The 26,215-nt window shown below is 36.7% G+C and overlaps 1 protein-coding gene across 10 annotated transcripts in view; it reads left to right on the forward strand.

The window, feature by feature from the left end:
* The window catches only part of FTO (FTO alpha-ketoglutarate dependent dioxygenase), a 223,642-nt gene that overhangs the window by 103,319 nt on the left and 94,108 nt on the right, over nt 1-26,215 (forward strand). Inside the window, exon 9 of one of the 10 annotated variants that reach the window (XM_068202718.1) lies at nt 14,787-14,895. The exons of the other annotated variants lie outside the window; for them this stretch is intronic. Coding sequence (XP_068058819.1) covers nt 14,787-14,880 — 94 coding nt within the window. The 3' untranslated portion in view covers nt 14,881-14,895. Of the gene's footprint in view, nt 1-14,786; nt 14,896-26,215 lie in introns of those variants that run through there. 10 annotated transcript variants of the gene reach the window in all.

Raw genomic sequence — 26,215 nt, forward strand, 5'->3', positions numbered from 1 at the left:
GCTCCAGTAGGAAAAAGTGGTGTTGATGTAAATAAGGACCATGTTTCCTCTGTAGCAGAGGAAATGTTGGTGGGTTAAGAAGTAAACATGGGCTTTGGAAATACCAGAGCTTTTTTTTTTCTTTCTGTCACAGGCTTTCTGCATTTTCAGGAACTCATGAATGCTATTTTTCAAATGAAATGTGATAATACCAGTTCAAAGACTGGTTAAAAAAATACAGAATTTTTTTTAACTCTCACAGACCTGGCAAGATGATAGGTATATGGAATAATGTGAACTCTTCAGAAAATACTACAATAGGAGCTACACCACTTCCCAAGATTTTGCATACTACAGAGGTATCAATGTTTGTCAGAGAGTGGGGGGACGTATTTGCATTGTTTACGACTTGTGGTTCTTTTGTGTAACATGAAAATTGACTGATTTTTTGTTTTCTCTGTTGTGGAATCCAGTATCCATGTTTCTGATATTAGTAAGGATCTCAGTACATACAACTGAATGATCTCCAATGTGATGTTTGATACCAGTTGTCCTCTCTGGACAATGGGTTTCAGTAAGTTAACAATGAGCAAACACCAAAATTCTCATTCACCATTTTGGAAATCACAGGGACAAAAAGAGAAAATTACATTTGGATTCTTTGACATTCATACTTTAGATGTAAGTGTGTGAATACTCTTAAGAAAATGAAACTGTTCAGCACCAGCATGTAAGCTAAACCAGGTTTTCACAACATAAATATATTTTGACAGTGTGTGGAAAGTAAATTGTGGCTGAGTAATCCTGAATACTATATGTTAATCAAGAAGATGCTTTGAGTCAGACTGAAAACCAACCTTGCAGCTTTCAAATGAATGAAGAAACACTGCAACATGGATGAAGTTGTCAGGTCTCCTGCTGTAGTTAGACATCAGCTGCCTTGATTGACCTTTGACTTTTCTCCAGTTGCTTATTGCCGGATTTCTTTTGCTCCTCGTGACCCTTCCTGTTTTCTGCCTTTGTCTTTCACCTGTGTTCCTTGTATGGAGGAGTCTTTGAAGCAGCCAAGCTTGGGAATCAATAGGTACAAATACTCTTCAGAGCAATGGAAATGCAGCTTGATTAAATGCTGCTGTTTTAGCTGTTCCTTTGAAACTGTCTTGACCCTTTACCCTTGGAAAGACTGTGTTTACAAGCTGTGGCTACTTAGAGAAAATCCTGCCTCTTACCTTGTGATGTCACAATACTCACAGATATATGGTGCAAAAAAACTTAGGTGGTGTAGCACCTAAACCAAATGGTGTAATAGGGCAGGCTAAGAAAAGCTGCAGAACTTCAGCTCCATGTCTCTGTGTGTGGCTTTTGTTTGTGTCAGACTCTGTCATTAAGGCGCTTCGTAGGGATTGTTTACTCTGAGTGTTTCCTTTATCATTTTAGTTTAATTTTAATTGTTCACTTCTGAAATCCATAGACAGATGCATCATCCTATACCTGAGTAACTACCAAATGAAACGCTGACATTTTTTTGGTTTTGATTTAATGTTTTTTCTTCTTGTGCTAGATGAGTTTTTCAAATAATTCAATGGCACTTCCAAAACTGGAAAATTACACAAATTTAGTTCTTATTTATAGTGCAATTAAAACTTCAAAAAAAAATGTAATAAAGAATTTTCCCACTCTATCAGAGATTATTCAGTTATTTATGATTTTTATGTTTGGTTTTACTTGGACAGTCTTTTAAAGTCAGCATGGGTGACATTTCCTTATTTATGTAAGCTTTCATAATTGCAGTACAAGAAAGATAGATAGTGTTGTTTTTCCAGTGGCTTGACAATGATTTGTTCACTACCTTTGGGAGACCTGAATGCTGGAAATGGAGATTATTGCATTTCCAGGCTGCAGGGTACTGGAGATTGACTAGATCACAGATGTGACAAATTTATAATCTGTGGAGACCAAGTGTTAGCCGCATCAACAGACAGTTGAACCACCAAGTAGCTTTAGTATCTGCTGTCATCCTTTCTGTAGGAGAGAATAGTGTCTACCAGAGGCAGGGGAAAAGGAGAAAAGCTGGGAGAATTCAGTGTATTTTACTGTGCTCTGTAGCTGCCCACATTAAATAAAGACCTGATGTTACAAACTAGAGATAAGGTGTGAATGATCCAGTGAATGAAAAATTATCATAGATTTATTTTACTTTATCCACTGAGGTCTAGTTCTTCTGCAGTGTCAATCCATTTCCTTTGCCTTCAGCAAAATGTGCTAATGTTATGGTATGTAATGTCCATTAAACTACTGGCAAACTTATTGTGAGCTCAAAACTATGTCTAAAACTAGACATTTAAAATTAAAAGAGTCTGAAGACAGAATTCTCTTTTCTGTAAAAAACCAGAAGCCTTATCCAAACAGGACTTTAATGATTTTTAGTACCATTATTGTCACAGCTTTACCTGTCATAATGCTGAATTAAATATTTAATTTGGAGGTGTGTGAAATAATCTGTATACATTACCAATGGTGACAAAACAGAGGGTAACTTGAAGGGTTTACCCAGCCAAATGGGGCTGATCATGTCATGCCATGAGTGTAAGTGAGCAGATGCTTACGTAAGTTCATGACTTAATTCTTAAAGGCTGTCAGCCTTGTGTTATTAAGGTTTTTCCACCTATATAGAACTTGATGGCTCCAGGGATTGGCAGTGAAACACAAAGCCTTTTGTTTTCAGGTCAGCAGTTTAAATATGGTTCAGGTAGGCAGTGCCAAAGATGATTCCCATTGGGTATCTGTGTTTGATGGCCTATGTAAAATGCATCGGTTCCCCAGCTCTGGTAGGCAGGTGTGTGTCTCACATGCAGCAACTGCTGCACTGACACTAATTGGTACCCTTGCTGGCACTTCTGGAGCAGCCAAAAATTAAATGGATGTTGAAACTGAGCAAGGTGCTGTCAATGCTCTGAGCGGTCTAGGCTGTGGTGGTGATGAGCCAGTGAATGTCATGGATTACTGTGGGTAAAAAAGAGGATCACTATTGCATTGCTCTGCAGTTTGCTTGAATTAAAGTTATGGTAGCACATACAGATAATCATGTGCTGGGAGAGAGGGTGAATTCCTGGGCAATCTTAACAGGATTGGTGAGAGGGAAGTGCAGTCCACAAGGAAGTCAAGGAATGGCTTGCAGATGTATCAACTAATCTGAGAAACTAAGATGAACTGGAGAATAAGATTTTATTTACTTGCTTATTTTCACTGCTAGTGAGATCTTTTGGGCATTTGAAAAGTTTGATTTGGCTACTATTATTTGTTCCATTTATTTTGTATGACTTTTCAGTACTTAATGTATCATTGCTGTGGAATTATTAAATTATGAACTATGCTGATGTTTTAATGTAGCTAAAAAGGAAAGTTGGCATTTCTTAAGCTTAAGAGGTTCTGTAAAAACAGAGAACTTGGGGACCTGTTACAGGACATTATTTGTCTTATTTTGGTAAATGACAACAGCCCCAAATGGGAGCAGTGCTTAGAGCATATGTAGTAATACTAGAAGAAAATCCTATTATAATTCTGTGCAACTTACTTGAGAAACTTGGCCAACTGAGAACTCTTTCAGAGATATGTGGGTATAGTAAGTATGCAGGTATATAAGAAATACTTGAAATAAAAGATGTCTTGAACAGTATCAAAAAGGATCTCAAAATGCAGAGTTTGTGGGAGAAGCCAAGGAAAGTCTATTGAGTGTTAAAGTGAGGGCAGTAATACTAGGAGAAAAAAGTATTCTGTTGGAAAATGAGAGTTCTGAGAATTCTAAGAGCTACCAGTGTTCTACTTTTTCTGCAAGGGTAAGCTAAATGGATCCATCAGTTATGCCCATGATATGCTGGAGTTAGATCTAGTGCCAGATTATGCTGGAGGGGTTTTTTTGTACAATTTGGACATTGCTGTTAAAATTTTTACCAGTTGTTTTTAGGTATGTCAACATTTTCTCATTTTTATTTTCTCATATTTAATAATGTCAGCATTTGGTCTTCCTGAGATATAAAGAATATTTTTATCAGAATTACTTTTGACCAGCTAGTTAACGTGAATTTGAGCAAGTGCTCAGGAGAGATGAAGCAATTCAAGTACCCACTCCAGTGGAGATGACTTGCTGGCTGCACAGCATGTTTATTGTAAGGCATAGTGTACTGCAGAAGAGATCTAAGTATTTGATATTAGACCATCCTGAAAGCAGTTTAGGTATTTGCCTTTCTTTTTCTACTTGGAGATATGGATAATCCCCAATCCAGGTGTGTATTATTAGGGATTGAGGGGGAGGTTGGAGGAGGGGAAAGCAGGGGAGGAGAAGGATTTGAGAGGAAAGAGGGTGCAATATTGGTGGAGGTTTTTGACTGTTTTGCTTGCCTGTAGGTGACACTGTTGCATCAGTTATCTGTACATTTTCATGTATGTTGTCCAGGGACAAAAAAAAAGTTTCATTGAAATAATTTGAAGGATTCAAAAAAATACATTTCACTAATGATTCTTTAAGCCTTGGCTAGAGAGTAGTCTTGGATATAGGTACATGAATTGCATGTTTGCCTTCCAAAGATGGCAGCAGTTTATAATATTATTTCTGATTAACTAGCTCCCTAGCATTGCATCTTCAGTTCTGTATTCCCTTGAAAGGTGAGATTCTAAAACGATGGCTCTGCATGTTTCTAAAGACTAATGTAATAAACCAAAATGATAATACGCTGATGAAGAAAAAAATCTTAATTTGCTGCTAAGTTATAAGCAATATAAAGTTAAAATGTTTTTCTTTGCTCAAGTCATTTAAATTAATAATGTGTGTCATTAAGTGAAATCTCACAGAGGATTTTTTCTTCTTTGCCATTAAATCTGCTGGCTGCAGTGAAAATGAAATATTCTATGAGGCTTGAGCAATCATCTATCTCTGAGCTACAGTGTGCCTGCTGCCAGATGTTCAAGTGCTGGTGCTGCTGCTTTGACATGTATATCTCTTCCAGGCAAAAAAAAACAATATATACATCAGTCCAGGTGCAAGGTGGCCTTGCCAGCAAACCTGCCTCCTCCTAGCTGTGACACTCATCCACTCCCCGTCAGAGTGTGTACGTTGGAAGGGGATTGTAATTAACCCCTGGAAAGCATAGGTTTCACTAAAGTGATGTGCACAGTAATGATATTGTTAGCTTCCTTAATTTCCAGTTTCACCATCAATTATGCCATGTGTTTCATCCAGTTGGTGCTACCCTCCCAGTGTTAATTATAACCTACAAGACTGTTACAGTTAATTTTATGGCAAGCATATTGTCTCTTCAAGGCTCCACAGCAGCTCATAAATTATCTTGAAGGTAAAATGTAACTTGGGGAACTAGTTATGAAAATTCCATCCATCTCGCTTAGGAGGTGCAGCTGCTGCTGTCAGCTGCCTCGCTGCTGCATTGTGAAGGAATTATGGTGGGTCAGGTTTAAGAGGCGAGGCCCAGGCTGTCACTGAGGAGAAAGGCTGTCCTGGCCCTGTCAGACAAGTACCTTCTGCCAGTCCCTTGTGGTTTCACTTTGCAGGCAGTAAAAGGCAGGCGGTGCAGGTGGATAGTCCCCAAGCTGTCTCTATTCATTACTTTACAGAAACTTGTTTTAGGTAGGCAGGTACGGAGACCTTTTCACTGTTGTCATAATGTTAGGCATCATCTGCAAAGTGCAAGATAGATAACTCTATAAATAACTCGCTGTTCTGTTGGGCTGGGCTGGTGGAGAAAAGATGATTAGCACTGTAGAGGCACATGCAATAGCTCGCTGGTTTGTAAAATGACTGTTGGTTTAATTGTAGCAATAGCTTGGTCTGGAAGAGCACATCTGTTCGCCTGTATTTCGCATACACAATAAGAGGAGGTGCAATTTCACTGCTAAGTAATTTGTGTTGGAGTTTCACATTAAATAAATTAGCATGGGTTTATATGGGCATATTTATGACATCTCTGTGTGTGTGTCCTGGTTTTTTTTTGCTGAAGGAATTGCAAACACTCATTTCTTAAAAAGAAATAAAAGTGAGGGGGAATAATAAAAATAAAGCAGCCCATTGCTCAGAACAATGACATTAGCATTCAGTGCTATTTTTATTTTAGTAATATACTTTATTATTGCTATAATACCTTTTTCTGCTCTTTGTAGCAATAACACGAGACTACCATAGAATATAATGCCTTATTCTGCTGTCTCTTCCTTTAATATTTTGTATTTCAATAGTTTTAAATGCTGTTAAGCTTTGGCTGTTCCTTTAAGAATAAAACCATGGTGCAAATCAAATTTCCTGAGAGGCTTTTTATTCTTCCACTCTTTTACCTTTCGAAAGGCCTTCTGGTGTTTATGGTGTTGTTTCCTAACCTCATTTACAGCTGGGAGGGCACATGAGAAGGAATACTGAAAGCTGATACTTTTCCATAGGCAACCACTGTGCAGATGTGAATGTACAGGCCCATTGTGAATGAGTAAATGTTTTGAATTCAATTGAGGAGAAAATGAATAAACACAATAATGAAAAACAGTAGGATAATTCATCTAAATTTATACTGTTTGTTTGTTTTGACAGTCTTCATTCAGTTTAAATTATTTTTGATTATTCATCATGCAGGGAAGAAAACATTTTCAGAATAGTGCTGACATTGTATATTAGACTTGTTATATGTTTAAAAAGGGGGGAAAAGGCTCATTAGAGCTTGAAAATCACTACACTTCTAATATATGTTCTTTATTTCTTTTCCCTTGGAATTTACAGTAAATGGGCCTTGTGATATCTGTTAGTGTTCCATCCTTTTCCCAGAGTCAGCAGCACACATTTTAGTTTATTCGCAGAAGAAACCACTACATTTCAATTGACCAGAGCCCAATATTTTTATTTATTTAGTTTATTTAGAGGGAAGGTCTGCATTAGGCAGAGCCTTAGGCAAAATGTACAAACAGGATTGCCTCAAGAGTAGATCCAGAGGTGTTGTTCTCAAGTTCCTTTCTGGCATCTTTCCTTCTCTCCCACAGAAGAGAAGGGGGAAAGTTCTAGGTGTTGCTGGGATATCCCATTTAATGTGGGGTTGCTTCACCTGGTCACATGTGTTATTATCTCCTACACTGTAGGATGTCAACCTGTAAACAGAGATTATCCATAAATATTGCCGAAGCAAATCCTCCGTTGTGGGGTGCTCCCAGCTGGGATTCTGCATCGCAGCCAGGGGTATCTGCAGCTGCTGTAGCATGATTCTCATGAGTTTGTGTATGTACAGAAGGCTGGGGACGGGAGAGAGGTCTGAGAATTCAGATGTCCATATTGGTTTCTTAGGAGTTAATTTGACTGCTAGTATCCAGAACTCTGACATTTATTTTGTTTAAAATCATGTGAAAGTATCTGGATTATTGTCGTCATTGTCTCTTCCTGGCTTGATTTTGCACCATTGCAATACTGATGAGTTTGAGAGAGTTACTCTTGATTAAAGTTAGTGGGATTGAGAACAGAATTCGAACAGAGGTCCTGATAAATATCCTTCATGTTTTCTGGTGGTGGAATCTCAGTCTTTGATTGTGATACTGTTGCAGAAAGAGATAGATCTGATTTGAGACATCTTTGTGGCTTTAATTTGCCACATAAAATAGTCATTGCCAAAGTAATTATCATTTTTTCTCTTCATGAGAAATTTTTTATGCAATTGAATGAGAAAAGCTTTTTTTTCAGAAAAAAGTGCCTTTATTTCTTAGCTCTTGGTCATCTTTGATTGGAAGAGTCTGCATTTGGAAAGAAAACTATGAAGTACTGAAAAATTGTTTTTTACAAAAATGCATTGAATTAGCTGTAACATAATTGGAGAGAGAACAACTTCAGAGTTGAATCCAAACCACTTAGTTACACAGGCCGACACATTTAAAAAATGTTGCTGTTTCTTGCTTGACATGACTCAATATATTCTGTTTTCAACCCAAGAAAAACTGAATTTTCAAAATAGCCTCAGTATTAGTCATTAGATTCCAAAAATACACTTGGAAAACAAGGATTTGAGGGATTGGTTTGTGACTTTATTCTTATTTATGACACAGAATTTAGAGTTTTGTTTGATGTAAAATAAGTAATTTAAAAGAATGCAAACTCAAATGTTTTCCTATTAAGTGCATTATCAGGCAAATGAATTTCCAAGGATAAAAATAATTGTAGCTCAAATATACATGAATTTAAAAGGGATTAAAATCTGTGATAGGTTGTGCAGATCAGTGTTGAAGCTTGATGCTTCAAACTGTATAAAGAAATTGTGATTTAATATTGTTGTAATAAATAAAAGAATGGAGGTTATAATTTTCTCCTTGTTAATAGTTAATTTTATGCTCAAGTAGCATGGGGGGGAAGGTCTTTGTGCAGTTTAAATCTAGTGAAACCATTGGAGTGCTGAATGCTGTTGGCCAATTGCTTGTTCAGTTTGCCCATGAAAACAAGTCGTCAGTACTGCTTCTCTCTCATATTGTACTAGAATATAGGATGTTTTGGGGTGAAATACATTTTATAATCTTTTGCTTCAAAATGTTCCCTTCTCACACCTGGCTCTTTTTAGACTCTGAATGGAGGATCACTGTTCTTCACTGCCATTTTAGGGCCTTCTGACCTGTTTCTTTTCCTAAGACAGCCATTCTATCATTTGCCTTGGCTAAGAAGTGTAAAACTTTGAGTAGGATTGCTTGACTACCATAGTACTGTGCAAATTAAATTGTGTAATCAAAGTTACATGATTAAGAAACATGATCTTGGTATGCTTTTGATTCGTGACTCAGCAGAAGTATGAAACAAGATCATTTAATTTATAGTTTCTTTGAAGGAAAACAGCTTCAAACAGTATAAATGGAATCATGTATGTGACTTTTCACATGTTCAAGGCAAGCTACTCTGTGTTTCTCTGACTTTTAGCATGAATCAGGTCCTCTTGTCATTCAGTGTGACCGCAGACAGAAGTACTTTGTTGAAGACATTCTGTTGATGGAGTTGGTCTATACTTAGAATTTCTTGCTGTGTACATTGTCTGTTCAAGGAAATCCTCTTGGTATTTCATCAGAGTATTTTAAAGCAAACAAAAAAAATGGCCAAAATAAAAATCCAGCAAAAGAAAACTAAACCCCCTTGAACTTTATGACATACCTATGTTTATGAAATATGTAACTTCTGTTTTTTCTCACTGGAATCTATTAGCATATGCATTAGCATGCTAACATAGATGGTGATCTTAAAAAGTGTTGACTGACTTTTTCTGCATACTCTTAATTGTTAACTGATATGGAAAAGTCTTCCTTTAATTTTTGCTAATTCTTATTTTTATCCTACAAAAGAAACTGTAAGAAAACAGCATGTTGTCAGATATTTTAAAAAAATATTTAAGCGTGCAATTTTAAAAAATGTTTAAAATTAAAAAAAAAATATTATGAGGAGCAGTTGAAGATAAATACAGAAAAATAATATTGTTTGCCTGTTCATTTTTTTGCTCAAAGACTGGCCTTTATTTAAGCATATTATTTTTCTGTGTCACACACAAAAAATAACCCTACAAGATTTATTGGCGTTTGTATGGAAAAAATGAAAGGATTTTCACGTTTTGTAAGAAACTTAATACACTCTCACAGATGGCCCAGCTCAGGTGTGATTTTAATTATGAGATAAAACAAAGCCCAACACAGTAGGAAGTAGTCTTAATAAACGGCCTGAAGCTTTTGTCTTCATGTGTCAAAAAGCCTTTTTATTGCGTGATGAAATTTTTTTTTCCTAGCTGTTTCTAAAAATTGGTTCTAAAAAATACAAGGGCTTCCAAAGTTCAAGTGAATTATTTCGGTCAAGTTAAAAATAGGAATGTCTATTTTTTTTTTTTTTCATTTGTCCTCCCAACAAGTTTAAACTTCTGACAAATGATAAAAAAATGCAATAATTATAATTAAACCTGCAAGGACACAAATGCTTTATTTATAGGTAAAATAATTTTCTAATTAGATGTTGTCACTTTGTATTGCAGTATCACATTGCTTAGCAGTAACACAAACTGAGAAATTGCTAAGCTTGGCTTAAACTGCGCAATCAGAAACTAATATTAATTTAAACCTGGCTATGGTGTTCAGCCTTCATTATTAGAACACAAATAGTATGATCCTGTTGTTAAATATTACTGATATATTATAATAATGTTGTACTGTCTTTCCCTTAGTGGGGAATTATGAGGACCTCATGTTAGGACCTCAGTGTCCTGACATAGTTAATTATCCATAGATAATGGTTTTCAGCAGTGGCTGTTCTGAACATCACAACCTCACTGTTAAGGGCTTAATAAATATTTGCCGACTCAGGTGCAGAGCACCTACATCCTCCTCCGCAGAAGTAAACAGCTGTGGTTGCCTTCCTGTGCCATACATCACCCCCAGCCTCTCATTTGTCCTGGCAAACCTAATGGTGCAAATGGCAAGTTTTATGTCCTGTGCTAGACTGGGGTAATGTTTGCTGCAGAAATGCTAGCTTACCTTTCAGGAGTCATCTGTCTTTTCTAATGCAGAAATATCTTAGGAAGCTGAGACTTCTGGGCTTCATTACTGTGTGTATTGATAAAAATTATTTAAAACTTCATTTTAGTGTTTGACTGCTATCACCACCCGTGCTGGAAGGTGGCAAACTACAAGTAGATGGTTCACAATTGAAATCTGCATCCACAAGCTTACTTTTAGGGGACAGTTATTTGTAATAATTGTTTTAATTACAGGACAGTGAAGAGCTTCATTGTAATGAGCTTTTACAAGTAACACAGGTTAGAGATTTTTTTTTTTCTGTGGTTGAATACATTTCATGGGAGGAAGTACCCATAAGCTCCAGGTAGCTGTGTATCACCTTAAATTAGGGCTTGGAACATTGGGTGATTCTTACATAACATCCCAACTGTAATTGCTGTTGAATAATGGAGTGGAAAGAGGAAACTCTAGGTTTATGTGTGTGGAACTGAGCAACATTCAGACAGGGACATTCTAGAAATGGAATAACTTCCATGGTCTTTGATGATTAGGAGTCAGCTTCTCTGTCTAACCAGTTACAATAGCTGTCATGTTTGAAATGCTACTCAAAAACTCTTTGGCATTCAGTCCAAAATAAACCCATCAGCTGAACTTCTTCATACTTTTCTTATGGATTTCAATGCTTTCAGCAAAGACCCTAAGGGGAAGTTCTTGGGTTTTTTCTCTAGAAAATTTTATTCTCTAATTCCTCCTTGCTTGCCATCCATGCATCGTTGCTCCTCACCCTTTTCCATTTTTGGATTTTTAATTAATCTTGTCTGGTCATATCCATCATGTATTATGAGGGGGTATAATATAAAGAGTTATTTATAATAAATTAATGACATGGTTCACGTTTTTGACCATGTGCTGATTGAGGGAGCATTTGGAAGAATACTTTATGGTCCATATTCTGCAAAATTTATAGTGCAGTTTAGACATTAAAATGATTCTTCTCTGTCCTGTTCTGTACTAAGTACTCTGATTCTCTACAAAATCAGTTATTGCTGAGCAGGGAAAGCAATCATGATTGACTTGCATGGGTTTCTGTGAAGCTGGGATCCTCAGCATTGGTTACCCTGGTCTCTGGAACACTTCTGACTGGTTTCTGGTTTTTAAACACACAAATTTTATTATTCTCACCATTCAGCAAACAGTAGTGACTGTAGGAAATCAGTGTTAATAGTGCTGTGATGTACTATTAACTGTTATGTTTCAGTTGAAGTTGTGATTATGGTTGGTGTTGCTTATTCAGTTATGAGTTTGGTACAAACCTAGAGGAAGGAATTTTCATTCTGATGTGTGCTGATTGCCTTTCCTACTGGTTAATCCAGCCCTGGTGATTGACTCTGGGTGAAACACAAGCTGACATTACTGGTCTGTGCTGCACTCACAGATGCTACATTCTCCTTCTGCTCTGGATGTGAGCAACACTAACATGTCACTAACCTGGCCTATCTGGCCAAGAAGTTATTAATGTCACATGAAAACCCCAAAGAAAACAAAGGATACTGTATTTCAGTGGTGATAGACTGTTAGTCCCAAGTGTTATGTCTTCTCATCAAACAGAAGATGCAATGGCAGTGCTCACTTTCCCCGAACTTTTAATGGTACAAATCAAAAAGTTCCATGAGAAACACAGACATGACTCCAGGATCAAAACTCAGCATTGGATTAATTTAATCATACTCCTCTCTGATTGCATGCTCTTTAAATTCTGTTCTAAATATTCTGTTGGTAGCCTATGTCCCTTTGGGTCATTAACAAAATGTAACTGATCTTCATCTGTTTGGTTGGAGAGGGTGGGGGGTTTAATCTTCAAAATAATCGAGGCAAGAAGCTTTTGCCTCATGAAAGTAAATGTTTTCGATCCTTTGTTGTCAGATACCACAATTTTCTCCGCAGCAAACTTAGATGAAATAGAAAACTGATACACTCAGCCACTGGAATTGCAGTCTTGTAATTTAGAAATATCCACTTTATCCTTTATAATTCACTAAGATTCTTCAGTCTGAATCTGATATAGGTAGGAGCCAAGACAAACAGTAACCACTTATAATCGTTCAGAACAGTTTGGATTTCACTAGAATGTAAAGCCAAAGAGTTCTTGGCTTTGTTTCATGTGTCTTACAAGGATAGAAAGTGTATTTAAATTGTAGTATTCACCATAGCTGCATGTTTCTATAGTATCTGCAAGCTTTTATTTTCAGCATTATAAAGATATGAAATATTGTACACGAAAATTTCTCTCTTTAGCAGCCGAAGGACTTGATTTAAGGTCCTTTAACTTGCTAAAAACAGTGTATACAAAAAGCTGTCTGCAGTCCTTCAAGCAGGAGTGTGAATGCAGTGACACCTGGGGTGCCATACTTGTGCTTATATGAAGAAAAGGGCAGGTGTGCATCCCTTCTGTGTGGGGCATTGCCCTGGAGTGCTGACACCTATTAAGAGTTTTGATCCTTCAGAACACTTCTGAATTCACAGCTGACTTGCTGGGCTTTGAAAGAGCAAGTACTGCAGCAGAGAGTATTTGCAGGACTGAGCCATAAAATTGCTTTTGTGATTTACTTGTTTTAAAGGTATTTGCCAACTAGCTAGAATAGCTTTGAGTGAGTGTTCCAGTTGCGCAGGACAAAAATGGAAACTGCATTTATTTTGCCTCAGGAATTTTAGTCCTGGAATTATAAAAGCTATCAAAATAGACTCTGCCCCTCAATTTAGTCTGTTACTGACCTACCACCCAACATGCATGCACACCTGACTTCCAGGTACGTATGTGGAATTGATACACAAGGAGTCCTTCGAGTGAGGGGTGAGGATGAACCAGAATAGCATTCAGAATTGGTCTTGTCTTGCCCTGTCCTTCTGAATTATAAACAATTTAAGAATCAGAGCAACAGTGTAATGTCTCTGTACCTCCAGAAATTTCTTTTTAGGGTAGGTTAAACTATGTATTCTACCTTATTCTACATTTTGAAACTCCTAGATTAAATTGCCAATATATATGACAATAAAAAAGAGAGAAGCCTCATGTTTACAAAATCCATGCTGGGAAAGCATTATGGCAAAAAGATTGTAGTTCTCTTTAGAACTGAAATATGTGAAATGTTTTGCCCTGGATGTAAGTTTATGGTGAGCTTTCCACATCTGGGGTCAAACACCAGCAAAAGTTGTGTTTTCCTTAGACATGAGCTGGGCTGGCATTTCTGACAGACGTGTAAACAGATGCAAGCCTTGTTGCTAATGACAGGTGATTATAAGTGGCGTGGGTGCCAAGGTAATTAAACCATGCCTTGACAGGAACATTTGGTGAAATGGTATTTCAGCATTAGAAAAATTGTTGCAACACTTTTTTTTTTTTTTTTTTTCCCTGCTAAGCTATAACCTGAATATCATTCATTTTGATTCTTTGGTCACAGTGCTCCCAAACCTGCTCCCTGCTTTATGTATAAAAGTACTGAGAAATAGCTGAATAGCACCAGTACATATCAGTGGGGTTTTGGAGCCTTGAATTGAAGCATCTGCTTCTAAGGCTTTTAGCATATAAATACAGTATAAAGTCTAGCATGGAGGGATTGGTGATATATTATCTTACTTTATGACAAGATAATGGTTATTGTGCCAGATTTATTAATGGCTGAATTATTGTGCTACTGTTTGTCATATATTTCTTATTGGACATCTTAACTGCTTTTACTGCTGTGAATTGTAGTTTCTAAATCTATTTAAGATTTTTTGTACTTCACAATGAAATACAGTTTATTCTTAAAGTGAAAATAATGGTTGCTTTAGAAGTAATGCACTTGATATTAGAACTTTTATGAACTTCAGGCAGTATCTTCTCTGCTCTTTATACTGCAATTTCATAGTTTAAGATGACTTTATCTTTTCCATTCCAATTTCTGTGGCTAATAGTGAATAATGCTAAAGTTCCTTATTGATCTCAGAAATCCAAGCAACCCTTTATATAAAATATGCACTCACACACTGAATCAGAGCAGTGAAAAAATTTGGTTTCATCTTATAAATTAATCAAAATTGATTTAATAAAATATGAAAGATCTAGTTTAGGGATATTTTTCCATTATTCTGTGTGAAATTCATTATAATATTAGGATGGAATCTAACTGTTCACATTATTGATGTTCCTTTGGTTTTTGCTTCAGCCTTGAAGCAATAAGTGTTTAATGTAATAATCTCAGCTGAAATTCTGGGCTTCTACCAAATTTGGGAGCAAAATTTAATCCTGTTTATTTTTTGTTTAGGGCACTCAGGATGGAAAGAAATTATTTCTCTCTGCTGGTTGGTCAGAACATCAAGCAGTATAATAAACTACTACAAATAATCAGTTGTAGCTAATACAGTCTTAACATGTGGGCAGGGTACTTAGCTAAGGGTCTTTGAAATCTAGTAACTTTTAATTTTACGGTGGTTCTTAAAAATGAAATTTTAAATATGGTGAAACCAGTTACTTTAAGAGATGCAGTTAAATGATTTGTTAGATATCCTTCTTCCACATTCTTATAAGAAGGTAAAATTGAGGTAAACCCATCAAGATGACAATGAAATTTTCAATGTCTTTTGTTGCTTTTTTTTTTTTCTTTCCCGTATTACCCAATTCAAGTCTCTCAACTTTCCATCCCCTGAATTCTAATCAATGTGCTAATAGAATGTTGATGTTCTGTTAATACAGTTGTAGGATTTTAAGCCTGAGAAAGATCCTGTAAATAATTTGCGTGGTCCAAAGAAGCTGGCTGGAATGTGTCTGATGAATTCAAGTGTGGCAGAGGTGAGTGGTGTGCCAGTCAAATGCTGCAGCAATGACCTAGCAAAGTGAAGTAATTTATCTACAGAGAAAATAAACTAGGGGATCACTTGTAAGGTTTTTAAAGCTGAGAAGTGAGAGAGTAACTGGCATTTTTGCATTTAGACTTTCTATGTACAAGAGTGTTTCAGAGGTTAGAAAAACTTGGCTCTTTTCCATCATCTTCAGTGAAAAAGATGTGTGCAAGTTGTACTCCTGTTACACTTTTCAGTTTATAAGTGAAAAAACTGTAGCAGAAAGAAAAGGGTTTGGATGCTCATAGTTAAGGGAGATGTAGTAGTTGTAAAGCCTATCCGAAATAAAATCAGTGTCATATTGAGATCTAGAATTAAATGTGTATTTATACATACAGCTTTTTCAAAGGATTTTAGTGGTATGTGCAAGTAACCTTGGAGCTGCCAGTTCATTTTATTTCTGATGTTGCCTGCTAGTCCCTGAATCAGATAAACTATGGATTTTTTTTGATCTTCCATTTGCTAGACTTTCGTTATATTGTGGTTACAGTCACAATGTCAGCACATAAAATGTTAAACATCACTGGTCTGAAAGAAGCTTCCATTGTCTTCTACTTCTGGTGCCTGGGGATTCTTTCTAGCCTTGCAGTGGTGGTTCTGTCAGTGTAATATGTCATGAAGCATTTCTCAGTAATGACAGACATTGAATATGAGTGACAGGAACTCTGACCGAGTGAAATGGGTTCAATTACCAGAGATGTAGGGTTACCTGAGATAAAACCAAATGGTCCAATTGTGCTCAGTTTTGACCCTGTGACTCCCAACTATCCAGCAGCAAAGACAAATGGCTGATTAACCATCCCCTAACCCTCCTTTTCTGTGATAAACTTGTTTGGATTTCCTTGTCTGAATAAAAATCTAAGTGTGGCATGTTTCTAAAAGGAAATATGATAGGAAAACAATGGGTACTGGTGCTAGTCATTTTCTTCTCTTACCGACACAAAACAGAAAGCTGTCATTCTATCTTGGAATGTATCTAGGACATAGTGTCCAGAAATCAATACAAGATAAATGATTGCTCTCTTAACCTCACCTTTCTTCTGCTGCAGCGGTTACGTTGCTCCTGTTCACCTGTAGCCAACCTGACGCCAGAATAAATGAGAGAACCTGCCATGAAAAGTATCTTCTTGGGGTTTTTTTGTGTTGGAGGGTTTTTGCTGGCCGGGGGGGCAGGGGTTGCTCTCAGTATTGAGAGCCATTTTACACTTGTTCTAGTCCAGTGCCTACAGCTCCCAGATAGAGTTATAGCAAGCTCCCTAATTAAACTGTCGCTGTCTGCCCTCACTTGACTGCCTTTACAAAGTCATTTAACTAACAGACATTCCTGACTATTAAAGCTAGGAGCTGCGTGTCTCCAGTGCTGGAGATAAAATGAATGAAATTTGTTAATCTCCTCTGACACTTGATCCTAGATGTTGAACTAACGCTGTTGCACCTGAACTTTTTCTTTATTGTAATTACTTCTCATGTTATTATTTCATGTAATAAATTGGAAGAAAATTTCAACAGGTATTAAATTATTCAAGCTGATTTATGGATGCTGAGTGAATATGACATTCATCTTGTGCATTCTTCAAAAGCACAATTCAGTGGATGTTCAGAGCTGAATTCAAGGTTTGCAGTAATTGAGAACTGTAGTAAGAGGGTGTATTTCCTTAATCTGAAAGGAATACCATTTTAAAGTCTCTACCATTTAGTAATGAAGATAAATTTTGCCTTTGTGATTTTATCTATACTTAATTTAAGCAAATACTTTGATTGAAAATTTAATACGTTTTCAAATAGTACATCAAAAAAATTGCATGCCATTGGTAGAATTAGAAGGGCTCAGATTACAGGGTAGAATTCAGTTCTATTTGAAGGAACAAACACTTTAAAGAAAGATTTGTAGTTTATTTTTCATCTTCTCTATTTGTTCAATGTTCTTTTTCTGTCACAGAAGGGACATTTAGACCATCTGGTTTGAGCTCCTGTATATTTTAAGGAGTTGTGTTTACCTTGGCTGTCCCTGTATTGAGCCCAGTGGTTTATCTTGGGGTTTAAATGCATTTTTCAGAATGGCGTCCATTGGTTTGAGGATAGTGGGAAATGGGAATCTACCATTTCTCTGGAAATGGAGTAAATTGCTAATTAGCGTCACACCTTTAAAGTTCTTTTCTGTTTCCAATTGGAATGCTTTGCTTCAGCAGCCTTTCTGTACTACTTCCTTCCTATGATTTCTTTCTGCTGGAAGGTAAAAACCCAACTTTAGTGTCCAGTTCTTTCTGCAAAAGTATGTGGGATCTGCAGTCATTTCAGTCTTCTCTCATTCCCAAACTGGGCAGAGATCTAGGAGGGTATGTACTTCATACAAGCTACAGGCAGAGCTGCTGCCATGGCTTCACAAATTTGTCGTGTCAGCTCAAGGCTCTGCACTACCTTCTGTTGCATACTTTTAGGTCTGTATTTCCAGTGTTGTGAATCTTCTATGGGATCTTTACTGTTTATCATCTAAAAGGGCAAGCCAAAATACTATCATTATTAATAATAATAATTTTCCCTTCTTCCTCTTTAGGAACTCTCCAATTACTTAGTTATGTCGTTCATTTCAAAATCTTGTACAGGTGATAATTTATAAAGCTTTTGATGCCTAGTGACCTTTTACAAGTTCATCACTGTCTTCATCACTTGGTTGTGCTCGTTATTTCCAGGCCAGAGAGATATGTTTTGAACCTTTCTGACTTTCCTGCACAGTGTACTAGTAAAGGTATAAATGCTAGGAGATTTGGTCGTTCATGTTTCAGCATAGTTTTTCTTGCTGGGTTGGAAAGAAGATGTTTCTTTAAAGCACCTAAACACTGTCTTTCCACCCTGAAGATAGTTTAATTAACTTCCTTCTGCTAAAAGCAAATAATAATGCCAGTAGATGCTGAGGCTGCAATTTGTTGATCTAAACCAGTGGATGCAATTTCTGAGCTCAGGACTTTGGGTGATGATTGAAATGGTCAATCATAGGTGGCTAAATGTCATTTATTTCCTTAAAAAAGGTTTCTTTGAAACAAGATCAAGCTGTGTTCCCTTCCAGATAGATCAGTAATAGAAATATTATTTTGTTATTTTTAAATAATACCTGAAAGCTTTACTATAAATTTTATTGTATAAAAGAGTAATTTTTAGCTTGCTTTTAATGGCTTCTTGCATCTGCTGGCTGGAACAATGTTGTGATTTACTTTAGTCCTGGAAGTAGTGGATAACCATGAACTACCTTGTTCACATTTTTTTTTTGTTTATTTTGCTTTAAAGAACTGTTAATTGTTTTTCCATTCACAAATATTGTTCCTACCATGTATAAATAGATTTCTAGAGAGCATTGCTGATTGCTAGGTGTTATCGGCCCTCTGTCCTTTACAACTAACCGCAAGCAGCCAATAAAAATACAGTCTGTTTTCTTTTTGGAAGAGGATTTGGTCATATAGGCTTGGATTTCTAATGTCAATTCTGTTCATGCCAGAAAAAGCTTGGATACAGCTCATCTTTTCTGTTATATTTTTGCTGTAGAGACTAATGCTGAACTTGAGAGTAACTCAGCAAAAAGCTATGTGCTTATCTCCACAGTCTACAGAAGAGACAGGCATCTCCAGGAAAGTCTCACAGTCTTTCACCTGGTCATAATAATTTCTTAATTCCTCACATCTTTTAATGCTGGGAATTTGCATCCCCAGTGCAGCTTTGGTGTCCCCATTGTGCCCACCTAAACACTGGTTTTCAGGTGAGAGATGTGTGGCTGCAAAAGGACAATGCAGTAAGTTTAGTGGCATCTTCAGCCAATGGTGGTGTTTATTTTTCATATAAAGAAATTCTTGTTTTATTTTCTTTAGTTGATGCAAAATCCATATATTTTGATTTGAATTTACTCTGTTTTAAGCACATCTTGTAGCCAGGCCTTGAGGGCTATTCACAGAAATAGGATGTTCAACAAATCAGCATTTGCAGCACCAAAATACTAAACATCAGTGACAACAGCCAGAGATGGATTAAAATATGTGCATCTTTATTTACAAATCTAAATAAAATATGTATCTGCAAACTTCTATGTAGTATCTATCCAAATGTCTATATAATAAGCAGTCTTCTCTGAATACAAGAAATATTTCACTACCGTTGGAGTATGGAATAGTGCAAACACTTACTTGCCAGTTATAAATCTACATTTATTTCCTTAATTTTATTACTATGTTGTGATAATGTTTCTATGACATCCTTCCTTTGCCTCCCCTTTTCCTATTTAGACCTTTTACTCATACCATTATAATATATTGTAATCTACAAGATAAATTCTTTGACAATTAGCTCTTTGGTTGATGTACATGCTTTTTTACCCTCACGTTCCACATTTACAAAATCTGTATCAATATATTGCAGTCCCACGCTGTTCTTGCCTGTGCAGCTATCCAATAAAAATGCCTTCCACAGCTGTCAGGATGGAAGTTTTCAGGAAAGCAGCCATGGCATCCCACTTGGAGCACTGCTTGTGCTCTGCTCCCCCTGAGCCTGGCGGGCCACAGAGAACAGTGGGAGCTGTTGATCGATGGATAATATTCAGTTCCAAGCCTCCACTGCACCTTACTCTGAGGCTGACTCATTCACCAGCTCGTGTTCTATGCTATGGGAAGTCTGGAAAAAAAAAAAAAACCTGGGATTTTGGCATTCAGAAGATTAATAAGATTGTGTGTGCTGAATTATTTTACCATGTTGTGTAAAGAGCAGTGGGTCTGGAGTTAAAAGTATGTGACACCATGTCTTTTAAAAAAAAAAAAAAAGATACATATGTCCAATAGTATATTGGCAAGATTTAAGTGTGAGGTGGCAAAATCATCCTTCAGTGCCAGGTGCACTTCTGGGAGGGTAGTTTGCACGTAGTGGTTTATTCACTGTTTTGGGTGGGTGTGGTGTATATGTGTTGTTTGGTTTTTTACCAGTTTCACTTTAATAATTGTCTGTTGTATTAGTAGTATTCTTGAGGTAGTTGGAATGTATCTTTTAAGCATAAAAATATGCACAGAGCAGGTTTTTCTCTCAGTTCCTAAAGGCCTGTATTTAAAACCAAACTAACCAACCAAAGCAAGCACAAAGCCTCACCCTCTGTTATTTCTTAAACTCTGTGTCACAGGCTCTGTAAAAGAAAGCTCTGCTTTATGCAAGGTTCAGGAGCACTGTGAATTTCCTACATTGCTATAAAGGCTGCAGGGTATAGTCCTTTGTGTGGCCACTGAAGGATACTTGTCCTTGTGTGTGTAGAACTGTCAAGTAAAAAGTTTTTGTAGATATTTATTGCACTGAAAAGCCAATTTTTTTGCAGTCCTGTAAGTGGTCATCTACCTCAGTATAAGATGACCTCTTGGGTTTGTTTCACTCCATCTTCCTTTAGAAAGGTTGCCACAATCAGGTTCATAGGTTTAAAAACACAATTCACAAAAATACCGGAAAAAGATGGTCCATCACATACATGTTCAAACATGGAGAATTAGATTGAAGGAGTATTAAACTTTTGTACTAAATAAATGTCGTATTGTGCTGGTTCATCAAATGTGTATTTGAGAAGGATATGAGTTTCAAAATTAAGTGCATTTATTAGATAGAACTACCAAGCTTTGTCAGTGGAATAGATTCCTTGGTACTTGGAGTAGCCCAAAAATATCTTTTACTATTGTAAGCTATACATTAATTAAAAATCATAGTGCAACTATCCTATTTCTAGAATGTAATTATATATTTGTATATAGTAAAATTTGGTGAGAAATAGTACTAAGTCCATCTTTTGGAATCTAATTCACGTAGGTTTTATATTAATATTCATTGTATTAGTAGGAAATAATCTCTACATTTCTTTAGCTCATTTAGTAAGAGTGAAGTTTCTTTTTTACAGATTATAAAACAGTCTTGTGGTCTTAGTGAAACTGCTTTATTAGCACTTCTGTAAGGTCAAATTCATTTCATTAAGGGAATGGGACTTTTTCAGTGCTGTATTTTCTGTATAACCATGAGACTCAGCAAGGATGGGTGTGAGCATTTTCCCTCAGTGACTTTGATCTTTATAGCTCTGCAAGCTAAACCAGATCTCAGTGCAACTTTGCTTGGTGGTTATCCACAAATACACACAATTCTGTTAATTTAAAAATACTTCTGCTTTAAATCTGCGTCCTCTCGCACTTCGTCTGTGTAAATAAAGCTCCTCGTGCAAGCCGGCCAGGAAAACATATGATACCATTTGCGATTGCAGAATGCGGCATGCTGTTCTTCTGTAATTATAATGGCCTGAGCAGTGAGGGGTTGGTTAGCCTTCCTTAGCAATCATTAATCTAGCGAGTCTGAGGAACAGTGGCCCATCTTGGAGAACAGCAGTCCTTGGCATGAGGCACCTTGGGCTGCGAGGTTGCTGGGAGCCAGGGATCGCCGTGTTTGTTATGTGCTGCTGCTCGCCGCTCCCTCCGGAGTCTGGGAGGAGGCTTTTGCTGTCTCTGGATTGCTGCTTGCCCTCTCCCTCACTCTCTCGCTTGTCCCTTTATTTCTCCTCGTTGTGAAAGTTTCTTTCTGTGTGACTGGGAGTCTGTTTAGCAGACCATATTGCAAGTGAAGGTGCATCGTTTGTTGCCTGATTTTGGCAACGCTGGGCAGTCAGCTGGGATGTAATTAAGACTCTGAGAACAGGCTGTCTTCTCCACAGGAAGGGCATGTTAGATGTTGCTGGGATTTGGGGCTGTCAGTTTGGCCAAGGCTGGAAACTGAGAGCTAGGGACAGTGATCTTTTCTTTCATTTATAATCCCTTTATGTACAGTGTATGCACTTGGCAAAGTTTACATATAACCTAGTGGCTGGAGCTTGCAAGCCAGTGCGGCTGAATTAGCATATGTTGCATGTATATTTTAGTAATATTTTAAAGCAAGTGCAAATTTCCAAAGTGAATTATGCATGTATGACAGAAATAGGGTTGTGTTGCATTGGGTGTCAAATCCCACAACTTTTTGTCAAGACCATGGATTTTACATTAAAAAGGCAGAGAGACTAAACGAGGTAAAACAGTTTTAATTTTTAACAGTTTGGTCCAGCCCAAGGAACTGCTCTCTGACAGTTATAACTGACATTTGAATAATTGGATTAATTCAGAGAGGGGAAAATCCTGTATTGATGGCTGTGCTTGTTCTATATATTTTTTAACTTGGGGAAGGAGCCAAATCCTTTAATTATTTAAAGGACACTTCTTGCAATATAAAATACTGCTGTTTTGAAACTTTGGTCTAAAATCAAGGAGGAAAAATATTTGCATTATTTCATTCTTTACATATAAAAGGTTAAGGAAAAAAAAAAAAGAAACTTACTACTTTGTGCCTTTTAAGCCAATGTAAAGAAAAACGAGAGAGGCAGAAATGATCACTTGTGGCCCAAAGCACCAGAAATGGAGATGAGCCTGATTGAGTCAAGTAGATTCCAGACCTTTTTAGGGAAGTGTAAACCCTCAGTAATAATCTCGTTACACTGCAATTGCAGGATATTCAATTAACTTCCTTGAAAAAAGGACAGCTTCCAGTTTCCTTAAGCTAATACGGTATTTCTTCTCTTATTCAGACTCCTTTGTTTTTGTTTGGGGTTTTTTGTTTGGTTTGTTGATTTGTTTGTTTTTTATTGTTTAATGAGAAATTTAAAATTTATGAAAGTAAATGGTTTTACTGTGCTGAAAAGCAAGAGTAGGAAGGCTAAATCTTGTCAGGGACAGTTCAGAACACTGGTTTGGTTCTGGCTGTTTACCCAGCAGGACATAAAGAGTATTAGCACTCAAAGAGAAGATGTGGATTCACAGCTTACGAAATTAACATCCTGTAAATGAAGTATGCAACATGCCTATGAAAAGTCACATGCATACATGGATGCATGTATGATTTTCGGCAGAACTGCTTTTTTAAAGGATTGTGCAATCTGCTTTGGTTTTGTTAGTTTATATTGCAAAACAACACCTTTCCTAAGCATTCCTAGCTTCCAGGCTGCACTTATGTGTTGTACTATCTTAAATTCTGCTAACATAATTGTTTTCCAAAAGGTTTGTTTCAAAATATTTATGTATAAATAACTGAGTGAAATTTGAATTCTAAATTTTTATTCTTAGATGGCAAGGAAGTATTATTTAACATGATTATTTAAAGTGAATTTTGTAAATTGGCATCCCTAGGAGTTTCTGTATAGTCCTCAAATATTTTATCATTTGCTTCACAAACAAGACAGTTCAGCTTTCTTGTATCCAGACTGTCATTCCTTTGGGAATATTCAAAGCCTTTTAAAATTATGGGGGTTTTGGTGTTGGTTTTGTTTTGGGTTGTTGGTTGTTTTGGTTTGTTTTTTTTTCTGGGTCAGTCTAAGGAAGTCCCAGGAGTGAATTTGCCATCTGTCCTCTATATTAGAAGAATCTTCTATATTATATACCTGATGTTCTTGTCCCAGAGATAAATGTTGATAATTAAAAGAACAGCATTTGTCCTTTATTCTGAATTAAAAATTCTTTCTTACAAACAGTTGCAAAACTTATGAACAATTTTTAGGTTCTTTAAGCTCTTATTTTCTAGTCTCTGTCCTTTTTCCTCATGACAGAGTTTTGATAAGTATTGGCAAATAAATCAAATAGTTTATTTATCTAAGCCTGTGCACGTATGATTTAAGGAAGGCTTCAGCAATTCTGCAGTTGAGTTGTAGATAAATTGTTACAGGTAACTCTGTCTTGTGGTAGAGAGGAAGGAAAGCCATGGGTTGAGAATGAGAGATTTACATAAGCCAGACACTAATTTTGGGAATGTTTCCTCCATATAAATTGCAAGTTAGAGACTCCACCTCCCCCTTTAGGAAAGGAACCTTTTTCATTGTATGAACTTCCTTCCCAGCACACATTTGCCCAGGAACAATTCTGCATCTTTACACTTCAGCTGTGGCTCATTAGTGTCCATAGCTGCTCCCAGCAGTCCCTCCTTTCAGAGCATCGTGGTGCATGCATGGCCTGAATACCAAGTACTTCTATTCTGAATATCACACTCATGCCAGTCAAGATTAATATTTTTAAAGTAGAATCCTTGTTTGTTGTTTTAATATTGTCTCCATTTGTGGCTTTAAGACAGTAATGTAAAGAATATGTCTGTCAGTAAGAAGAAGGGGAAGAAGAATGCTGTGAAGTTTCTGTAACAATCTGTTGTGCTGCTCTCTTTCCCCTGTGGTGAGCAACACCAAGACAAGTCAGACCAAAACCCTTTCTAGCTCGGTGCCACACAGCGAGGGACAATAGCACTCAGCAAGAGAAAAGAGAAAAGGAGTAAGTGATTTTCTCTCTGAATATTGACCTAGCCCCAGTAATTTGTGGCTAACAGAATTTCTGACGCAAAGGTGGTATCTTTAATGGTCCTGCTTAGATACTTGTTCTCAGTGAATTTGTGCAGTAGATTTTAATTTATGTGGACTTTTAACAGCCTTGCTATTCTCTTCTGAGCTATGGCTCTACATACTAAAGATTATAACCACAGGCCACCCTGCTCTGTCCCCCTAAAAAACCCAAAACAAACCATGAAAACCAAAAATTCCACAAAACCAAAAATCTCCCCAAACCAAAAGTTCTATCTCCTTTTGGTAGCTTGTTGCTTTAATAAGACAAGACTTAAAACCTTAATTCTCTAGGTAAATTTGGTGTTGGGTTGGATTGTGGCTTTTTTTTCATTCATGAAATTAATTAATTTTTCATACAGAGTCTTCCATGCATCATTGTTTTTTTGTCTTTCTTAATTGTATTGTATCTGCTTTGAGGCCGGGACCAAAACTCTTTAGTTCTTCATGCTTTGCCACCTAATCATACCCAAACTGTACCATATTCCTATAAATTAGTTCACTTTTCTTCCTACTTTGAATGTGTTTTTTACTTCTAATTTGTCTAAAAGAGCCTGTGTATTTTTTGTGAAGTGAAATGTCAGACACAGGATTAATAATTGTTGTTTTCACAACACAGTACAAGTCCAGTATCTGCTATTCAGATCTAAAATTGTGTCATTAAGCCTACAAGGTGGAACTGAAGTCAGATCAGAGTTTATTTACCTCCCTTAGGTAAAAGAATGAAGACATTTATGATCTCTTTGTTAGGCAGAATACTGGTGTTGATACATGTAAAGAAACTTCACAAGTATTTGTTCTAAACTGAGGTTATATTCTGTCTGGCATACCTTGGATATAGAGGAAATGCAGATGATGAATTCAGGAGCTGTTCTAACAAGACTCCTCCTTATAAACAGGCCACTGAAGAATTATATAGAAATTTATATTAATATTTCATTCAGGATGCTTGTTTGCATACTGTGACTATCATTTCATTTTAGTGCCAGACCATCAGCAATCAAAAATTTTATAGTGACTTCCAAAAACTTCTGTGCACCAGTTCTGTATTTTTCTGTCACAAAGCAGTCTTTTATTAAGATAGCAACTGTTGTTAAATTTTAGTTACTAAAGATTTTCTTTCAATAATTAAAAAAAATTACATATTTAAAATGTTAGTCATCTGCAAAGCATGGAAATGTGTTAACATTCATTATTGCTTTCTTATTTGCTCTGACTGCCATATGTAGTCAGTTACTAAATTTTTGGGTAATCACTTTGCTTCGTGTGAAGATGAAATATTTTTCATGGTCCTTAATGGCATAACATTAGACAAATGTATGCTGTATACAGATCCAGCTATTCTACCTTTTACTTGTTTTGTTCCCATAGATGATTCCTGCTTAGCAATTTTGGGTGCAGTGAGTTTCCTGCTGATGATATGCAAATATGACACATGTATTTTATGTAGTGTAAATGGCTTAA

The sequence above is a fragment of the Anomalospiza imberbis genome, chromosome 12 (assembly GCF_031753505.1).
Source record: "Anomalospiza imberbis isolate Cuckoo-Finch-1a 21T00152 chromosome 12, ASM3175350v1, whole genome shotgun sequence".
Taxonomy (NCBI): Eukaryota; Metazoa; Chordata; class Aves; order Passeriformes; family Viduidae; genus Anomalospiza; species Anomalospiza imberbis.